At 39.1% G+C, this 18769-nt stretch overlaps 1 protein-coding gene across 1 annotated transcript in view; it reads right to left on the bottom strand.

The window, feature by feature from the left end:
* The window catches only part of STARD13 (StAR related lipid transfer domain containing 13), a 92078-nt gene that overhangs the window by 7286 nt on the left and 66023 nt on the right, over nucleotides 1–18769 (bottom strand). The window contains exons 7-10 of the mRNA XM_070942799.1: nucleotides 12387–12546; nucleotides 5101–5299; nucleotides 3392–3599; nucleotides 2399–2513 (exon numbers count right to left, since the gene is read on the bottom strand). Coding sequence (XP_070798900.1) covers nucleotides 2399–2513; nucleotides 3392–3599; nucleotides 5101–5299; nucleotides 12387–12546 — 682 coding nt within the window. The remainder of the gene's footprint in view (nucleotides 1–2398; nucleotides 2514–3391; nucleotides 3600–5100; nucleotides 5300–12386; nucleotides 12547–18769) is intronic.

Raw genomic sequence — 18769 nt, 5'->3', positions numbered from 1 at the left:
TCTGACCCGACGCCGAACCTGCCCAGCCCCTTGGTTTTCCGAGGAGCTGAGGGAGATGAAGCGCCGGAAAAGACGCCTAGAGAGTGGTTGGAGGGCTAGTCGCTCCGAATCCGACCGAACACTAGTTAGGTCTCATATTAAGACCTATCTAGTGGCGATAAAAGCGGCAAAGCGTAACCACTTTTCCGCTCTTATTGCATCGGCAGATAACCGCCCAGCCGCCTTGTTTAGGGTGACTCGTTCCCTCCTACATCAGGGAGCGTGGGAAGACCCCTTGCAAGGGCAGGCTGAGGATTTTGCACAGTATCTGCACGATAAAATCACTCAGATTCGGGAAGGCTTGGACTCTGACTGGGTAGACCCTGGCGGGGTGACTGAGGCTGGTCTTGAGAATGTTATCTGGGATGAGTTCGACCCTGTGACTCCTGAGGACGTGGACAGGATCCTGGGGAGGTTAAACGCAACCACATGTTTATTGGACCCGTGCCCCTCCTGGCTGGTACTGGCCACCCGGGAGGTAACACGAGGCTGGCTCCAGAGGATTATAAATGCTTCTCTGAGAGAGGGTTTCTTGCCTCCCGCCTTGAAAGAGGCGGTGGTGAGGCCCCTCCTCAAGAAGCCTTCTCTGGACCCGGCCGTTTTAGCAAACTACCGTCCGGTCTCCAACCTTCGCTTTGTTGCGAAGGTTGTGGAGAGTGTGGTTGCGCGACAACTCCCACAGTTCCTGGATGAAACCGTCTATCTAGATCCGTGCCAGTCCGGTTTCAGGCCTGGCTACAGCACGGAGATGGCATTGGTCGCATTGGTGGATGATCTCTGGAGGGCCCGGGACAGGGGTTGTTCCTCTGTTCTGGTCCTGTTAGACCTCTCAGCGGCTTTTGATACCATCGACCATGGTATCATGCTGCGCCGGCTGGAGGGATTGGGGGTGGGAGGCACCGTGCTGCGGTGGTTCTCCTCCTATCTCTCTGACCGGTCGCAGTCTGTGTTGGCAGGGGGCAGAGGTCGACCTCGAGGCGCCTTGCTTGCGGGGTGCCGCAAGGGTCGGTCCTCTCGCCGCTCCTGTTCAACATTTATGTGAAGCTGCTGGGTGAGATCATCCGTGGTTTTGGGGTGCAATGCCATCTGTACGCTGATGACACTCAGCTGTACATTTCCACCCCAGACCACCCCAATGATGCCCTCGAAGTGATGTCCCAGTGTCTGGAGGCCGTGCGGGTCTGGATGGGGAGGAACAGGCTTCGGCTCAATCCTTCCAAGACCGAGTGGCTGTGGATGCCGGCGTCCCGGTATAGCCAGCTGGTGCCATCGCTGGCTATTGGGGGCGAGTCACTGACCCCCACAGAGGGGGCCCACAACTTGGGCATCCTCCTGGACACACGGCTGTCTTTAGAAGAGCATATGACGGCCGTGGCCAGGGGGGCTTTTTATCAGGTTCGCCTGATACGCCAGTTGCGCCCCTTTCTGGATCGGGACTCCTTGTGCACAGTCACTCATGCCTTGGTTACATCACGCCTGGACTACTGTAACGCTCTCTACATGGGGCTCCCCCTGAGGAGCACCCGGAGGCTCCAGCTGGTGCAGAATGCGGCCGCGCGGGTGATTATGGGAGCGACGTGGCGCTCCCACGTAACACCTCTCCTGCGTGAGCTGCATTGGCTCCCGGTGGTCTTCCGGGTGCGCTTTAAGGTGTTGGTTCTCATCTTTAAAGCGCTCCATGGCTTAGGGCCAGGGTATTTGCGAGACCGCCTGCTGCTACCGATCACCTCCCACTGGCCAATACGCTCTCACAGAGAGGGCCTCCTCGGGGTGCCGTCGGTCAGGCAATGTCGGCTGGCGGCCCCCAGGGGGCGAGCCTTCTCTGTGGGGGCACCCGCCCTGTGGAATGAGCTGCCTCCTGGAATACGATTGATCCCGGACCTCCGGACCTTCCGTAAAGCCCTGAAGACGTTTTTATTTCATCAAGCCGGCCTAGCCTAAATGGTTTTAATTGGGATTTTAAATTTTATGGATTTGGGGTTTTAAATTGGGTAGCCAGTAATTTAATTCTTTTAATTATCTTAACTTTTGCATTTGTATGTTTTTTAATTTTGGCTGTTCACCGCCCTGAGTCCCTTCCGGGAGAAGGGCGGTATACAAATTAAATAAATAAAAATAAAAAAATAATAAAAATATAATGGGAATACCTGGCTTGATACAAATACTTATCAAAAATGATCTTGGTATAGTAATTGATCACAAACTGAATCTCAACCAGTACTATAATGCATCTGAAATCAATTTATGCAGATGTGCCACAAAAATATCCAAAGTAATACACCAACATATTCTACTATAAAAGCTTAGTGCTTCATGACAGTTTTTCTTAGGAATAATGTTACCTAAGTCTTTCGCTTACCTCAAAAAGTCTATCACACTCAGTGATCATGTGTGCCAGTCCCTGAGTAGCTGCCAGATTCTCACTGAGATCTTTCTGATCTGGCTTTCCCGTTGTGTACTTCTTTTGCATTACTCTGCAAGTAAATTCAATGTTTTAAATAAGATAAAAGCAAAGGCTGTTCTTGAGTTGACAGTAAAAACTGAAATGCATATACCTTTTTTTTTGGTATCAAGCTGCACAGAGTTCAAGGCAATATTCTTCTTTTATCACATTATACAAAAGAAGAAACACCCGGTTTATTGTTGGGGAAAAAGATATGCCTTAACTATTCTCAAAGTACAAAGTAATAAAAAAGCACTTAAAATAGACTCCTTTGTGTATTACACAAGGAAGGTCAGCACTATGGCACCCGTGGGGAAAACAAAAGGCATTAAGGCGTAGTATGAAGTGTGAATCTGACCTCCATGTTCATTCTGCTGGAAAAAAAAATGTTTGGGACCATTTAATGGGGCAAATCAAAGAACAATTTTGCTTTATCTATGAATGATTGCTATTACTATATTAATTAAGCAACAATAATAGAAAAGCACAGCTGTTTTGAAAAAGACTGGGTTTTCTCAAGATGAGTACATTTAGTCTTGAACAGGTAATCTAATGTGGGGGCGGGGGAGAGAGGGAGAAGGATGAAATGCAATAAGTAATCTAACAGTATCTTAATAAGCTTATCATTATTACTATTATTGTGACAGATAAAGTGCCCTATATTTGTCAGAATTGTCGCTAGGGATTTGCTCCATAGCAACTCAGGATAAGGTCTTCTGTTGAAACCACACTCCCTTACTCCTAATTCACAATATATATGCTTATATTCTTGAGCAGTAATAACAGTCAATTTGCCAAGGGGAGACTCTGGCGAATATAAACACCACTTCAAACATGATTGAATATTGGACAATAATGGAATTACTTTTAAGCCGAGAATGGAAGAGATAACTAGTAAACAATCCCCACCGTGGCGAGCTTTCTTTCTTGATGATGTTGAGATGAAAAAGAGAAGGGGCCAGACACACTGCTATATTCATGGAAGTCATTTGATTCTCTTCCACAGAGGTGACATCATTCAAGAAGCAGAGCAAGGTCTGCAAAACCTCCCGATTTTCATCTGACATCAGCATTATGGCAGCCTGAACTGCCCGAAGCTGTTGTTCTTTTGGAACATCTGTAGAAAAAAAAGGTGCCATTTAATGAAACTTGATTCTAAGTACAAACAGGATCACTAGAAAATCATGCGGAATTTAATCTCCCAATCAGGGAAACTTTTCTTGTTCACACAGAAAAAAACTCTGCATGTTGTTTATTATTTGGTTTCTTGCTTCATACATTATTTTATGTCATTATTTGAGCAAGACCCAGTAGCCTGGTTAGTCTATAATGCTAAACCGTTGTTTCAGATTTACAAGCAAAATCAAAACTAAGAGAAAATTAAACCATGTTATGGAATAGTGTAATGTTTGAACTGCTCCATATAGCTTAGAAAATATATGTCTCCTTACTTTTGTATGAACTAGAAGTTCCCTTAGTCAAATTAGTTGGCTGCATTATGTGCTAAGATCTAGAGCAAAGATATATGGCTTTTATCTGGTTGGTTCAGGATTAGAGGATTATCCTGGTTCAAAACTGAAAGGGATTTAATCGTAGAGACAACCTTTAGTTTAGCATATAATGAAAGATAGCATATTTTAGATAGGATATAATGAGATAGTATCCTGTAAAGGGACTTCTATAACATATTCAGACAGTCCGAGCTTTCTCCAGCGTTATCATCTGCCAGTGGAATCAACACTGCTTATGGAACAGAGTCCCACGTATGGAGACACTGTCCTTGAAGCAGAACTGGGGCATGCATGGAGTGATATAAAGAGAGATCAAGAAAAATTCCCATCCTGTTAGCATAAGATCCCTTGAACCAAGAGATTCCTTCCTATTTCTTTTCAGTTTCCATGTATGCATGCATGCATGCATGCATGCATGTATGTATGTATCAGGGGTGGGTTCTACTTACCTTTACTACTGGTTCGCATTGCGCTTGCGCATGCGTAGATCACCTATGATGATGTCTGGGTCAGTGGGTGGAGCCTCCCGCCAGTTTTACTACCGGTTCTTGCGAACCAGTCCGAACCGGAGTCAACCCACCACTGGTATGTATGTATATATATATATATTTGCCCTGGGGAAAATATCCATTATGTGTTATTTCAGAATATCATTTTGAATTTAATCCTATGTTAAGGCTCTTATATATAGAAACTGTTTATTGCCTTGTATGTAAATGCTCTACATGTAATAGTGCAATTAGACTGCATTATCCAGCAAATTTACATTCTCAATGTTTTGACATCTACTGCTCTATTGAACAGCAACAGCATTTCCAAACAGTGTTCTCTAAATATGTTGGATGATAAATCCTCTAATCTCTAGCATGGCCACATGGTCTTTAGTACCATATTCATGTACTTATTAATATTTTTTTATATATTTAAAGTGCTGATGCCATTGAGATTCTGAGTAAACTATATGACGGTTATTCAGGCGTTTGCTGTTAGATTTCATTAGAAACTTGGGGAGCTCTGGGAACTGCAAAAGAAGACTCTTTAAAAGATTGAAAGACTTTAATATTCCATAACTATTCCCTAGCCAGAGGAAACAAATTCAATACATACACTGATAGATGTGGAGAAAAGTTTCTCCCAGCTTGCTCGTGAGAAGAGGTTCAGGCAGATCTCTGAAAAACTGCTTCACCATATCTGCTACATCATATGCAGACTGGTCTTCATAGCTGACATTTTCAGGAGAGCTTTCATTCATCTGACGCAGTGCTTGTATTCGTGATTTCACGCCTGACTTACGGAAAAGGCCCACCTACAATATATACCATAATAGATTATATAATGTCATCATCATTATGCTAAATCAAAATACGTAGTTAATTCAAGCTTTAAAAAAAACATCTTATCTTTTGATAGTTAAATATGGGGTTTTCAGTGATACATCTAGCAACAGGCTTGGTATGGCCAAGAAGTTATTTCAATTCAGAAGATAATTACTCAAACAAGGCTGGTCCAGCATCCAGCCACAATTCCTCTCACAAAGGATGTCTTGCTAGCCAGAAGAAGCCAGCAAGAAGCCTGGCCTTGGCCCTCACATGAAGTCCATCTTGTTCTTGTAAGTAGGAAATATCTTCTTGGGTGCCTTGGATGTTGACATTCCTATTTCAATATTCTCTTTCCATCTCTGTGATGTTCTTTAAATAAGTTTCTAACTATCCATTGGCATCCTTTAATGTAACAATTTGTGGTTGGAAGCTTCTCAGTTCAAATATTTTTTCAGAAAACTTGTTTTGCTGTGTATGAGTCTATATTCAGTGTCCTTATAGATGTCGTAATACTGCTTCATGTCTCTTCTGTCATGGTTCTTTTTTAGGTTCCTTTCAGAGATCTTTATTTTTCCTGGTTTTGACTTCTCGTCTCCTGTTGGCAATTTCCACTATCCAATTTGTTTGTCTGTTTCTTCATCTTTGATAGTCTGTTATCACATTCATCCTCAAAAATTCCTCTGACCTCATTTCTGGTTCTGTATCAATGACATTCACAACTTCCTTATGATCCCTCTGAAAATGGGTATTGTGTTGAAGATCATTGGAACTTGTTCTCCCATTTTAAATTGGCCTGGAATTAACACGAGCAGTTAATGAAGTTGCATGATCAGGTCACATTCATGTCTTTGCTATTATAAGAGTTCTTCCACCTCTCTGAACCATCATATAACCAATGGACATTGTACCCAAGTATTATAGTATTATAACCCTATGTGGTTAGGCAGATGTTCCAGACCCAAAGTTACCCAGTGAACTTTGTGGTTGTGGAGGTATAATAACTATACCAACTGTCTCTTTTAGGTTACAGGACTCTGCCTAGTCTGATTTGTCTGTGACAAGTTGTTCACATGAGAGCGCTGGTACTTTACACTACAGAGAACATGAGCATGAAGTCCGAGTTTGCCAATTTTATTTTTTTTTAGCTTAAGCCAGAATGGCTAACATGCAAACTCTGATATTTTCTGATAGAATCCCCTTGAGTATTGTTGGAAACCAGAGATCTGCTTTCATTCTTTTATACTTGAAAACAGGAAAAGAAAAAGGAAGAAAATGCTACCATTAAGCCCTAAAACTGGTTTAACAGCAGTGATGGGATTCAGCTGGTTCTCTCCGGATCGCGGGAACCGGTAGTGGCACTGTGGGAGGCTCCGCCCACCTGCCTGGATGTAATGCACAATTACTGCGCATGCGCAGAAGGCCGTGTGCATGCACAGAGGTGGCGCATGCACTCACATTTGCGAACCGGTAGGGAAGGTAAGTGAATCCCATCTCTGCTTAACAGTACCAAAATCTATACAGTTCCAATCCTACAGGTGGACATAATTACAGCCTTGCTCACTTTCTTTTGGCCTTGCTCACTGTAGTCTGTTACCCAATTAAATGTTACATGTGGTTCCAAGCCACCAAAAGGCTGCCTATTAGTTTAAATTATACTATTTGCCCCAATTCCTTGAAAGAGGATTCAAGGGTGTTGTTTGATCATGCATTATTTTATTCCCTCCTCTGTGTCTTTTAATAACAGGGTATCTGCTGCAAAAATATAATTGTAGGGAACAGGCCTATCGGACATAAAAAGTTTCACCTGTCTAATAATGTCTTCCTGGTCTTTTATGGTGAAGGGATTAGGATTATGGAATATACATTTAATATGTGTTTTCTTCAACAAATGTTTCTTCAAAGCTTTATACCACTTTGTCCTTTTATAACACTTCTCTTAATGGAATTTCCCACAAAGCTAATTCCTTTGCACAAATCACAATTTTATTCTAAAGTGAAGCAGAGTTATAACACATGGGATGTATTAAAGTTATTTCTCTTCATTTCATAGTGGAAGAGATGGCACAGTGAGAGGAAAAAACTATGAAAAAAGTAGGCACGTTTCCTTTTCCAAATTACAGTACTTAGTCTTTCTTTGCCTCCTGTGTGTGCTACCTCATTAAATATATCACACATCTGCAGTGTGTGAGTTTGCAGAAGTACAAACTGCCTTTAGGGGAGAAAAAAACAAAACCATTCCTACAGCCTCTAATAATGACGGAGCAACTTCTGTGGTTACAGAATCTTGACTGAGTAATGAGGGGAAGAAACAGAAGAAAATTGGCTGTTGGAATGAAATTACAACTATTCTAATATATTGTTAGAATTTCTATGAAGTCTCAGTTCACTGATCAGTTTGTGGTTTCAGGCAGGAATATAGATGGGTGTAGGGAGTAAACAAATCCAAGATTTCAGTCTGATAATCTAAGGTCAGTTATATTGGCTAATAACAAAATTTATCAACATTATTTTTATTCATTTTTAACTCACCTTTTATTATGATAGTAAATTATATTTACTATATAAATAAAAGTAAATAAAAGTAAATAAGAATATTTTTATAAGTAACTCAAGGTGACAAACTTATCTATTATTACTTCCTCCTCCTATAAATTGGAAAGTGGACTTTTTCTAGGAAGGGTCCATTCCCTGGAATAACGTCTCCCCTGATAATTCAGGATGCTGCTATATCTGCATCCAGATTGTAAATGCCGTTGTGAGTGTACGTGCCCAGACATATATTATTACTGAATGTTTTCGAATTATAGTAATTTTATTTCCTTGCATTCCTGTAAATCATTTAAGATACTTTAATACAGGAAATTAGTGTAGAAATAAATAAAGACATACATAAGTATGTAGCATTTAACAATCATAAATCCAATAGCCAAATGTTAATCATGATAAATACATTAAAATTTTACAACTTCAAACTACAAATATTACTAATATCTATAAATGTTATTGCAATTACTTCAACTAAGTAGCAAAAATGCATACTAATGTTCATTATTGCAAAGTTTAATGAATATTATTATTTTTTAATTATTGCAGCAATGATATGGAGAAGTGTCGTCTAAGGAACCAGGGAATCATATCTTTCTAAAGAAATACTATTATTATATTGGTTGCACAGTCAGATGTTTAGACTGGATTTAGCATTTTTATCTACCTAAATAATCCTTCCCAAGGACCTGTGACAGGCAGTTGTTGTTGTTTGATAGTGTTAAAGGTATAGTTGCAGGATATAAGCTGTTCCAAGTACAGCTGCCTTTTGAAATTGACCGAAGGTGATTTTGTCAATGCCAATGATGTTCGATACTCCAGATGTTTTGGGATTGAACCCAAGGCATCTATTACTATTAGGTATTATCTTTGCCTTCTTTTGCCATAGTTGTTTAACTTCTATTTGCAGATCTTTGTATTTTGTGATTTTCTCCAGTTCTTTCTCTTCCACTTGGAACTTCTCTTCCAATTGCTCCACTTCTCTTCCATGTCCACTATCCAGATTCTTTTTTAATCTTTTTTATTGACAATTGTTAAGTCTAGGGGGGTTATGTGGCAGGTGCTTGTCTGTTTGAATCCTAAAATCCCAGAGCACTTTAACTTCTTTTTTTATATTACTTTTTCTATTTTGTGGTCCCACCAGTTCTTGCTTGTAGGCAAGCAGTATTTCTTGCAATTTCAATGTACCATTGTTGTACTTTGTCACATCATTGTTAAATGTTTGCAGTCAGTCTGTCCAATCTTCTTGCAGCATTATAGTAGCTAGGTGGTCCATTGTTTTTCCAGGTTCTTTGCAAAGGCAGCATTTGCTGTCTGTTATCTTCTCAATTCTGGTTTTGCATGCATTTGTTGTTGGGTTTTGTGCAGTCAGAATTAGCCCTCTGTCTCTTTCTTCAATGTTCCTGCTTTTAACCATTGCCAGGTCTTGTTATCTGCTTTATTATTATTATTGTTTAGTCTGATTCCAAAAAGTCTCTAGATGGCTTCCAAAATATCCAATATGTAATTAAAACACAGTTAAAACATAGCAAAACGTACCTGACTCAGCAAAACAACAATAAAATTTTAAAATAGAAGATTTCACAAGAATATGCGCTAATATGACTGGTTAAGATATAGTCTCCAGAGGGCTGATAACAATTATGAACTACTATATTCCTTCATGACATGGAAGCATGATGGTTTATTAAAATGAAAAGAGAAAACTTCATTCAATAAGAGCACTGAATATTTTGCAGCCTTTATGGATGGAAAGGCCATATTTTAGATGAGTAAACTGTAATAGAGAACCGAACCAATCATAGTGGTAATGGTAACAATTAGGTGATTGAGTGTACCAAGGCTCTGAAAGTTGGTAGTGTCTATAATGTGGCACTTGAGAAAGACGAAATGATGAAAGAATTGTTGAAAGACCTATGCAGGCTTATTAGATATTACATATAGGACTAAGACCTTAACTAAAACTCAGGAAGATATGGTACCTCAAGCCTCCCTCTTAAAGATGGAATCAATGACACGACTGTTCAAAATAAGTTATTGGGCAGGCACAGAATTTATATGAGGGTGTCACAAAGATTATGGAGAAGAATTAATATATTGCACCAGGATGAGGAACCAGTAGGTGGCACAAGATCAATCACAATTGTATTTTTCTTCTTTACTGGATGTATCACTGAAGCCACCTTTAGCAAATACATGCCTAAGCTACCATAAAGCTCACAGCTGACAAAAATTAGAAATAATGCTCTAGCTATATAGAGCTTTTAGCTGATTCATCACACTTGGGACTATTATAGAACTGCTAATAATATGGCATGAGAGCGGTAATGCTGCAGTTTGGCACTGACAGGAAGCAGTGCTCTTCTGAACTACCGCCAGTACTGAAATATAAATCTTTCCTTATCATTAGAAGAGGAACATTAGCTCCATGCTCTGTTAATAGTCTAGAATGCTGGATAAAAAGCTCAGAACTTTTGTAAAAGTAAATTTATTTTAAATACATGCATGCCCATAGGCAATACAGCAGTGTGAAAAAATGTGTTTCTAACAGATGAACAAGCACACTAATAAATTTAGCAGAGATATGAAAGATGGAGATTGGGGAAATAATAATTTTGGTTATGAATCTAAAATGCCTAAAAATGATGGTCAAGAATATAAGGAAATTTGAATAAAATAGGATGTTATATTCAAAAGAGGATCTAGCAATGCAGGTTTTCACGACAAAAAATAAACTGAGGAGTCAATTATTATTAAATTACTGCAGAACCACATCCAATTCAAGGGGTAAAAAAACCCCTGTACTGATAAAACTGTCACAGAAGCCTTTGGTCACAAAATCCAGCTTGGCAGACATTATATTTAGGATTAAATTTGGTGTGAAACACTGACAGTGAAAGAAAGAAGCCTGCCATGCATAGGACCAGTATTTTTATTCAATACTTTTTTAAGATCTTAAAAAAAAAGAAAGGCTCAGAATATAATATGGCAGTTGATGCTTTTTAAAATAAGTCTCTCATACTATATACAGCCTTTAATAATTAGAAGCAATGAGTCAAATTTTAGGAAAAAATAACTATATTTCTTAGTGTATTACATTTTTTAATTAGTACCATTCCTTTTTAAAAATCTTCTTTGAAAACTACAATCCAGAAATGCCACCAACACCAAGCAGTTATTACACTTAGATGGCTTTATTTAATCACACAACTCTCTAGTTGCAATGATTACATTAAGTGTTTTGAACAGGTCACATCTACAATATTCGGTGATACCTTATTCATGTTAACTCTTTTTCTATTTAAGGTTATACAAGTCTCCAATTATGAGCGATTGAGATGGACTTCAGTCCTTTTCAGAATTTTCAAAAAACATAAGAGAACGAGGGACTTCTCTGCTCTTTCTTAGGCATACTTGAAACCCACAGGGAATTTCAATGCACAGATGTAATAAAAAAAATATATGGGTTGACTGACAGAGCAGTCTGTTTCTACATGTGGAAATGGATATAGAGTACTAATTTGCCATTACATCTTAGAGCAGAGAACTTGTAACTGTATCAAAGAACTGCATAAAAGAATTAATTAAAAAAAAAAGTATTGTAGCATTTGTTTCTGATCTTGAGCTCCATTAATTATATGTGAAGAAAAAGTATGGGTCCACTCTACATATGCAAGACAACTGTTACATTTTCCTTTGGAAAAGAAGCCCATGATGAAAGTTAAATAACCACAATTAGTAGATGTAAAAGGAAAAGAAGAGAAGGATTAGATATGTGAAAGGAGAGAGAGAGAAAAATCTTACTGACTACTCTTCAGCCATCTGAACATAATTAAATCCTGTCAAAATGTTTAGTATTTTTGAGTTCTTAAAATTAATGCTCCAGGTGTTTTAGCTCTCCAAAGGTTTAAAACTCATTCCTGCTCTAAGCATATTTTCTGTACAATAGACCGAAACAAAATAATCAGACAGAAATGGTTGGATATGTTAGCTATGAATCCCTTCCCATATGATGGAAGCAGGGAGGAAAGGGAAACTAATCGAAGTGGAGGTTGGGAACTGTTATTTTGCTGGGGAGTGGAGGAGATAGTGATTTTCTCCCCAAGACTGATCCTAAGTCTGCTTGCATGTCCTACTGAAGTGCTCTGTTTAGTCTATAAAATCCTATATATAAAGAAGCTCCATTTTGAGTATGGTAGCAACAGAATCAGTTAACAATATATTGAATCATCTTAAAATTGGTCATTCTGATAGTGATCACATTCCTGACTTTGTACAGTGTCATTTCATTATAATATTTATCTATAGCACTGTGGGTTGGCAAAATAGGATGCTTTCCATCACATATATTATATTTTGTGTATATTTTGTACTGCAGGTATGCTAAATATCCCCAACAGAAATAAGATCAAAATAATACAAGTCCAAGTCATTTTAAAAACCTACAGCACCTGGAAGATTAGTTGCAGATAAAGCTGTCAGGTGACTTTTGTGTACTCACATATACATCTATCAAAACAAAGAACCTACCTGATCCAGGCAATTATTACGTAAATATCGCAAGGCTTGTTGTATGCTCTGTGGAAGCGGTTGCCCTGTTCTTTGCACATGGACTATTAAAGGTACACCAAATATGTTCTTATCCTTGTAATCTGGAACCTTCATCCACTTCATGAACTTCGGTACAGACCTTAAAAACAATGATTATATATGCAAATTATTTATATGATTATTGTCTGAATTCCGATATCTCAGACAAATTTGAGCCAGTTGATCTTGAAGAAACTCAGCCACCTGTCTTCTGGATTCATGTCCCTCCTGGTTAGCTTCCTGGGAAGTGGGATGTGTCTGGGTCCAAATGTTGACTAATGCCTCTTTGAGGGAATGGTTAGTACTGTCTTCCTTGAAGGAAGCAGTGGTGTGCTCTCATCTCAAGAGCCATCCTTGGACCAGCTGTGTTAGACAACTTTTGTCCAGTCTCAACCCTCTCTTTTGGGTGAGTTGATGAGAGAGTAGTTGGCTCACTTCTTCAAAGGGGCAAAGATGAAGTGGAGTATCTGGGGTATGGGGTATGGAATGAGTACAATTGGTACACAAAATGTACCTGTGCAAAGGCTCCCTACTCATGACTATCACCTGCTTTTTGAGCACAAGTTATGAGTCCAAGAGAAACCCTCCTCCTCCATTCTGAAATGTACCCCAACGCAGAATTAAAGATGGAAAACCCCAACATGTTGAAATTATTATCAATTCTCTTATTGCGCAAGGCTGTCTTCCCCATCCTCCACCTTGGAAGAGCGAAAAGCAGCTGAGGAACAAACTGTTCCTCCGGCCGGCGGGCGGGGGGAGCATCCCACCCTGTTGGGAGCACCCCACCCAGCTAATCCCGGGCCAGAGCCTATCTTCCCCCGCATGTTCATTTGAGGTTTTTTTGCTGTGTCTAGCAGGGTGCATATCGTTTTGGCACTGGCGGCAGCCAAGTGACCGAAGCTGGAGCCCTTCCCAGCTATGAACCTCGATCTGATAGCTTCCTGGCCCCCGTGGGCGACGCAAGAGCCTCCGACACATCCTGGGTGGGTGGGTGGTCGGGCGCAGCAGCCTCATTGAGGGTCTTTTATAGTAAGGCTGGGAAGGAACGGGGGATAAGTCGAGGGCATTTCGGGCAGTGACTGGGATGAAATTTGGGGTCATTTTCTTGCATGACCCACTTGCAATCGCTAGACAATTTTATCCTGGAGTTTTAGAAAGAGTTTTTACAGGGCAGCCACTTGGAAGATTCTCAGTTGCCATTCCAAAAATATGGATTAATAGAGATTCAGAACTTCAGAAAAAAATTATAATCTCTTCTTGGCTAATAGGCTTCGATTACTTTTTTTTACACACACACACACACACACACACACACACACACACACACCCTTCTCAATTATATTGAATGGGGCATGACTTGCCTCTGGAGTCCATATGGTTAGAACTTTTGTATGATGAGGACATCCAAAGTTCATGATATTTATCGGTATATATTGCAAAGCTTGCACAAAATAACTTGTGATTGATTAAGGTAGTACTCAGACACACCTGGCCCTAGTTATTCCTTTAATTGATCTGACTGAAAGTACATGGGTGATTACTCTTTCACGCTGGCATGCTGCCTACTGGATGTTTATGAAATAAATGAAATAAGCACTAAACTTTGGGATTGTCTTTTCACTTTCATTCCTTCTTTAGATCAGTAGGACTTAACAAGAAGCTCTAATAACATTCAGTGGGAGAAATATGCTAAAATTCAGACAATACAAAAGGGAGTAAATATCCCAAAAGTGCTTTTTCAAAAGGCAACTGGACCTTGTTATTCCTTGAAGACGATTCACTTCTCATCCAAGAAGCTTCTTTGGTTCAGAACTGAAGAAGCTTCTTGAATTAGAAACAAAATGTCTTCAAGGAAAAACAAGGTCCAGTTCAGTGTTGGGTTGCCCCCAGTTCGCACTGGTTCTATAGAACTGGTAGTAAAACCAGTGGGAGGCCCCACCCACTGACCCTGATGTCATGAAAACACTTCTGTGCTTGCACAGAAGAGTAAGCACGCGTGTGAGAGCGAAGCAAGCACGTGCGGTCCCGTTGCGAACTGGTAGTAAAGGTAAGTAGAACCCAGTTGCCTTTTGAAAAATCATCTTTGGGACAACCATGACCTGGGTGACTGGGAATCTCCATAGATAAGGGAGTAAATACTTTTTCACAGAATTGTAGTTATGGCAGAGAGATAAGGATAAAGAGTGCTTTAGTCCCTGAACCATTGGAGTGCCAATCGAAAACCTTCTTAAAATTCTCTTCAGTTTGCAACCACAACTACATTCATGGAAGGCACAGTGGATTTGGAAGAAATGGTTAAATTCTTTTTGATCCCGTTTGTAACAGACTTTTTTCCCCCCATAAAAGAAGTATGTGAAATGCATTGAACTATTTATTATCTAATTTAGCTTTTATTAAGCACATGATTATAAGTGCTTTACACGTATGAAATATCAGATAGCTCTTGCTCATAAATTTAATTCTTCTCTATGCCTTTTATGCTGGTTGGATATTATTGGACATTTAGAAAGATTTGAAGCACAAGTAGTTGTGGGAACATAGAAGTATGTGATGCTTGTATTTGTTATACACCACTAGTTATGAAACTTTAGATATTTATTATTCTGTCTTATTTTATGCAATTCCAGGAAAGTAGTATATTATCCCTAAAATATATGCAGGTTTTACACTTTACACATTACATTTTTTTCATCAATAATTGCTTGTAGCAATGAAACATATTCACCATTTAGTTCAATTCACTTCTTCAGCACATGTGTGACAACTTAAAATTCAGTAAGTAATGGCAGAAGATTAAACTTGAAAGGATGTATAATTAATTATCTGAAAGTGTCTCACTATGTCTATAATCTCAAATTGCATGATCTATCATGATTTAGCTATCATTTGTAAAAATATAGTAAATCCTGGATGAAGCTTAAAAGGATGGATTTTGAATCAAGTTTCAGAGTTATTTTGTGCTCTGGTTCACTTATTCTAATAACAAAGGTGGACAAACACTCATGCCCTCATGAGAAATGTAATCTAAACTTTATGAGAAAAAGAACAATTGTGAGCTATCAAAACCCAATGTAATGGCCATAGGAGTTGTGGAGATGGTTAACAGGCTAAGAATAAGGTAAAGGTAAAGGTTCCCCTCGCACATATGTGCTGGTCATTCCCGACTCTAGGGGGCAGTGCTCATCTCCGTTTCAAAGCCGAAGAGCCAGCGCTGTCCGAAGACATCTCTGTGGTCATGTGGCTGGCATGACTGAACGCCAAAGGCGCATGGAACGCTGTTACCTTCCCACCAAAGGTGGTCCCTATTTTTCTACTTGCATTTTTTACATGCTTTCGAACTGCTAGGTTGGCAGAAGCTGGAACAAGTAATAGGAACTCACCCCGTTACGCGGCACTAGGGATTCGAACCACTGAACTGCCGACCTTTCGATCAACAAGCTCAGCGTCTTAGCCACTGAGCCACCGCGTCCCTTAGGCTAAGAATACCTACAGACAATAAGAGGTGTGTGTGGGAGGGCTCACATGGAGATGATGAGCTACCAATTCTTGCCATGCCAGAAAAAGAATTTAAGAGAGTAATTTCTCATTTATCTCCAAGCGTTGCTTATACATGAATTTTAAACTGTTGATATCCAGAGAAATTCACCTTTATTTTAATGAAACAAGTATATTTGATAAGAGATACCATGTTTTGCATCTAGAACATCTCAAATTTAGTACTAGCATTTCCAGTTTAAAAAGAAGCAGATGATGACAAAGATCTTATTTTGGGATGTTACTGTTGAAAATTACCATCTAGGTCCAACTAGGAAAAATGTCTAAGCAAATAGTACAAAAAAAATTAATTTGCTCTAATGTGATTCCTACTATTAGCCAGAAAATGTGTCCACTTAAATGATGTGATTTTAATTTTACTTTTAAAATCTTTTATTTTTTTAACATTTAATTTTAAAACTGGAAATTGGTATGTTATAAAATAAAATACCAACCACCAGGTAGTCCTTGACTTACAACCATTCATTTAGCGACTGTTCAAAATTACAACAGCAGTGAAAAAAGTGACTTATGATTATTTTTCACAGTTACAACCCTTGCAGCATCCTCATGGTCATGTGATCAAAATTCGGGCACTTGGCAATTGGCATGTATTTATAATGGTTCAGTTGTCCTGGGGTCATATGAACACATTTTCCAAGCTTCTGACAAGCAGAGTCAATGGGGAAGCCAGATTCGCTTAACAACCATGTTAGTAGTTTAGCAACTGTAGTGATTCACTTAACAACTGTGACAAGAAAGATCATAAAGTGGGACAAAATTCACTTAAGAACTGTCTTGCTTAGCAATGGAAATTTGTGGTCATATGTTGAGGACTACCTGTAATAAATCAATAATGCTGTATCTCCCCATATAGTCCTATATTTCCACTATAAGTAAACGCGGTGGGATACAAAGCCAGATACGTTATTAGGATGAATGCTGACTTACCCAGAAATAAAGGGAAAGGCTAAATGTACATCATGTAGGATGATGTAGACTAGAGCAAGAGTCTCCAACTTTGGCAACTTTAAGACTTGTGGACTTCAATTCCTAGAACTCTGCAAGTTGAAAGTCTTAAAGTTGCCAAGGTTGGAGACCCCTGAACTAAAGCATCCTGGAAAGTTAGAAGTAGTAGTTGTATATTTTAATACATCTTTACAGAAATAGATGCAGCCACACCAATCATGGTTGCCAGGATTTGTCCTTACCATTCTAGATGTCCCTACTATTCCAGACAATTGTCTGCCTCTAGTTTAACAGATTTAAACCACTCATTTTCTGCAAAAAACTCTACAAAATGGTACACCATCAGTTCTAGTCATATATGCCATATTGAACACAGCAATGAATTCAGTGTTTTCCATTTCCTTCCTCTAGATTTAAATGGATGAAATCTAGTAAGGCCTCTTTATGGACCTTACTCTGAACAGCTCTATATCGTACAGCTATCGGCTAGCGTAATCTTGTGATATTCATTGTCACTAAAGTAATTAGTTACTTGTATGGAGATACAAGTCACTAATTAAAATCCCATGATATTAATTCAGGTAGTGTTGATTAAATGTTGCATACATTTATTGATGGGTTTTTTTTTCTGTTGATAGAGCTTTACACAAAGGAATCCAGCTAGACTTCTAGAATTACTTTTCATGCTGTGAGATAAATATCTTTTATTGCTTTTGCCTGCATTTGGCTGTAAAATGAGGGCAATAATCCTTAGCATTTCACATGGCCTACTTAAATGTCAGTTAATGCGGTGAAGTTATTTAGCTGAAATATGCTACAGTAGAGCAAATACTGAATTTTGTATGTCAAATCGGAAGATGTGTTACAAAGGGAGCCTGTATAATCCCCATTGCCAAATTGTGTAGTGTGGTGTATGCCCAATTAATTTTCTGGGATCAAATGCCTTTGCATCTTGAAGACATGAGATAAGAGATTGGTGCAAGACATAAGATTTAATTTAGGGCATGAGCTGGATTTGGTTGCTTTGAACCAATTCTCTCGCTTCTCAGCACAGAAACAGAATCCATACTAAGGAACTCAAACTGAATTAGGACACTGAATCAGGTCAAAGATCTTCATATGTGATTGGAAGTTTATGAGTGTTGTAGAAAGACAGGCACCGTAGCTGAAAAAAATGCTGCTTTTACCTTTTGTTTCTCTATAGAGCAACCACAATGAGGAGAGGAAGAAAAGATGGGAATGGAACTGATTGACTGATAGGTCTGCCTTACGCTTGCTAATTATTCTTGCAGTGCACTGAATGAAATGCATAATTAAAATGTTATGATATTAGAAACATGCAACAGATTTTTTTTTATCAGACCGAATGAGAATTGACACTAAAATAATTCAGCAGAATTTCTCTGGATAGCATCAGTTTAAAATTCACGTATAGGGAGACAAAAAACACCCCCTCCTTTATAAGACAAAGAATCAATTCATGGAAACTTTTTTATTTATTTATGTGATTATTTTATTGAAGACTGATAGAAGAAAAAAATCTTTAGATGTTGGCCATTTTAAGTTCTGAATGTTGTAGCAGTTTGCTGTAAAATAAACAGCTAGTTTCTTCTGAGTGGTTAAGATGCTGGTCTAGAAATCAGGAGAGTTGTGAGTTCTAGTCCTGGCTTAGGCATGAATACTAGCTGGGTGACTTTGGGCCGATCATTCTCTTTCGGTCCAATCCAGCTCACAGGGTTGTTATGGGAAAAATAGGAGGCAGGAGTATTAAGTAGGTTTGCTGCCTTCAGTTTACCAAGCAAATATAAAAATCTGGATTG

The sequence above is a fragment of the Pituophis catenifer genome, unplaced genomic scaffold (assembly GCF_029215685.1).
Source record: "Pituophis catenifer annectens isolate HBS135680 unplaced genomic scaffold, rPitCat1.0.hap2 SCAF_4, whole genome shotgun sequence".
NCBI lineage: Eukaryota > Metazoa > Chordata > Lepidosauria > Squamata > Colubridae > Pituophis > Pituophis catenifer.
The sequence above is the reverse complement of the archived record's forward strand: the minus strand, read 5'-3'. Positions and strand labels throughout refer to the sequence as shown.